Source organism: Montipora foliosa, chromosome 3 (genome assembly GCF_036669935.1).
Source record: "Montipora foliosa isolate CH-2021 chromosome 3, ASM3666993v2, whole genome shotgun sequence".
Classification (NCBI taxonomy): Eukaryota; Metazoa; Cnidaria; class Anthozoa; order Scleractinia; family Acroporidae; genus Montipora; species Montipora foliosa.
The window spans coordinates 55,021,013-55,023,512 of record NC_090871.1 but is presented as its reverse complement, the minus strand read 5'-3'; the positions used below and the strand labels follow the sequence as shown (position 1 = coordinate 55,023,512).

The window sequence follows — 2,500 nt, the reverse complement described above, 5'->3', positions numbered from 1 at the left end:
CACGGCGCAATCCTTTCACAAACGCATAATTTTGAAGGCCTAATGATTCAACAATGGAAACCTGCTCTAAACAAACAAATTCATTGAAAGAAGTGTCGAGAAAGCGGTCGTCAAAGAAGTGTTGAGGAAATGGTCAGGATTTTCTTCGACAGTAGAAACGATGCTAGGATGGTAACTGTTGAGGCGCTCAAGTAGATCATCAGGCTTGTCTTTTTTCTTTTTGGAGAAACAATCATAAGCAAACCGGTCGTAAAACGAGGGGTTAAAGGTCGGACAACGTCGGACTCCAGTTTTGCCATGAAGATATTTGCAAGGACTAGAGATAAAGGGTTTCCCATACCGCATCCGTCAATTTGTTTGAAGCGTCTCCTCTGCAATGTCACTAAAAACACAGTGTTCAGTTTCAATGGCCACCTCTACAAACAAAAAGGCTTGCGAAGAGCGCAACAAAATTATTATCAAGATCCCGTACTCTAGCAGAAACGAAAGACTCAGTAAAATCTTCATTTCCAAATTGAACAAATTCACGGGTTTCAATCACATTTCTTCCATCATCTGATCAAAAGCCTTTTCAATTTGAAAGACAAAAACACTCATCGATCACATGCGGTCTATAAAGGAGACTGTTTTTGCGGTGACAGTTACATCGGCGAGACCATGAGAAATGTGGAGGTGCATATTCAAGAACATTCCAACGCATGTAATGACTCTGAACCTGCCCGTTACGTAGGCGGGTGACAGGCTGGCTTATACTCTGCACGGCGCAATCCTTTCACAAACGCAGAATTTTTGAAGGCCTATTGATTCAACAATGGAAACCTGCTCTAAACAAACAACTTCATTGCTACATAGTCAGCTCGAATTGAATGCGTAATGCTTTTTTTTCTGTTAACTCTGAGCGACTCACGTATTGTTCGATTTCATTTATTTCGACAGATGCTTCCTGCGAACCTCGGATGCCATCAGAAGTACAAGGCAAATTAGAGACAAAATGTGGTACGGCCCGAAAAGGTAAAATCATTAGGAATTTTACAAGTACATTGTGCAAATCGGCTGTTGGAAGGACAGTTCTCGAATAGAGCCTATTTACTCACATGATAAGGTGCCTTGGTTTCTTTGATGCTTCGTTGTGTTTTCCTAAAAAAAGGAGAGTTTCAATTCCTGGGGGATTTGTTTCTAGACATCAACGTGACAGCGCTTTCTTTATTAGGCCTTTGTGATGTTATATGCCTATGCGCTCTGTACGCTTGAAGACACTGATGATAACCACTGATGGATTTGTGAGCTACTATGACCATTCCCTGAACTTCAATTCTGAAAACCTTTCCAATATCAAAAATGTAATTATCGACCTTAGTATATCTCTTTGGATTATTTCTAGTGAGCATCTGAATCTTTTCTGTGACCTTCTGTTTTTAAGGCAAAAACTGAATTCTGCCTCCCAGCCACAGTCTTGGACAAAACTCGTTGGGAAAATGGTCATTCCCTCATTTGTCTGTGTGATAAAAGATTAACTTCTCCATACTTGCCCCCCTCCGCTAATCCAATGTTGGTTAAGAAACCGTCAAAGGCTTGCACGGTATTTTTCACCACATTATCAACATTGGTATGCGGTAGAGTAGGGACAAATTGAGAGTGCATGTGCAAGGATTTTCACGCCAGAATTTTTTCCGAAAGTTTTGTCCAAGATTGATGGTGTTTCAAATTTTTACTTTCAAATATTTACAGATATCTCTTTGACTTATCATGGCCTTTCTCCAAATCAAGCACGAGAAGAAGAGAAAGAGTCTAAGCAACACGCAGGTAAAGTAATGTAAACCGAAGCAAGTTTTAATCTGATTCTAAATTTAACTGACTGAACAGCTCTTTCAATGAAGATTTTCTGGCAATTGTTGATGTAGATACTGCTTGTGCAGCCAAACAACGAAACCTACAATCATAGACAAAAGTGGTTGTTAGTAAAACGCGTAACAGGTAACGGCGTAACGAGAAACTGCGTAACGGAATTTTTTTTTTCCTTTTATTTTTTTTCCGACACTGGTTAATTATTTTAAAACCAAAACGACCGTAAAAAAACCTAGAAAAAAAGGTAAATAAAGACGTGGCCCGCGCTGGTTCTTGTTATGAGAGAAAAAGAAGACAAAATATATATCAAGTATTTATACCTAAAATGTTCTTTTAACCACACGGAATGGAGGAGCCAAATTTGACCTAGTCAATTATTATTTGTTGGATTTTATCTTAGTCCCCATCTGGTTTCTTGGTATGTCTGTCACGCAACGCTTAACCCCCAAATATCTTGCCGCTTTTGTCACGTTGTCCGGTCTTTCGTTACCTGCTGTCAAACACAGAGTATCGTCAAAGTAAACTCGCTACCCGCTGGGTTTAACCGTCATCGCTTGTTTACATATAAAAAAGAGATCCGATAGAGCCAAAAGATCCGACGTACTGTAGGATTTAGCTCCTCTTTCCTCTATTCTGTGTTGTAGCTTTTCTCAAA

At 39.7% G+C, this 2,500-nt stretch overlaps 1 protein-coding gene across 1 annotated transcript in view; it reads left to right on the top strand.

Moving 5' to 3' along the window:
* The window catches only part of LOC137997691 (protein NLRC3-like), a 48,750-nt gene that overhangs the window by 37,334 nt on the left and 8,916 nt on the right, over positions 1-2,500 (top strand). The window contains exons 9-10 of the mRNA XM_068843875.1: positions 937-1,011; positions 1,729-1,803. Coding sequence (XP_068699976.1) covers positions 937-1,011; positions 1,729-1,803 — 150 coding nt within the window. The remainder of the gene's footprint in view (positions 1-936; positions 1,012-1,728; positions 1,804-2,500) is intronic.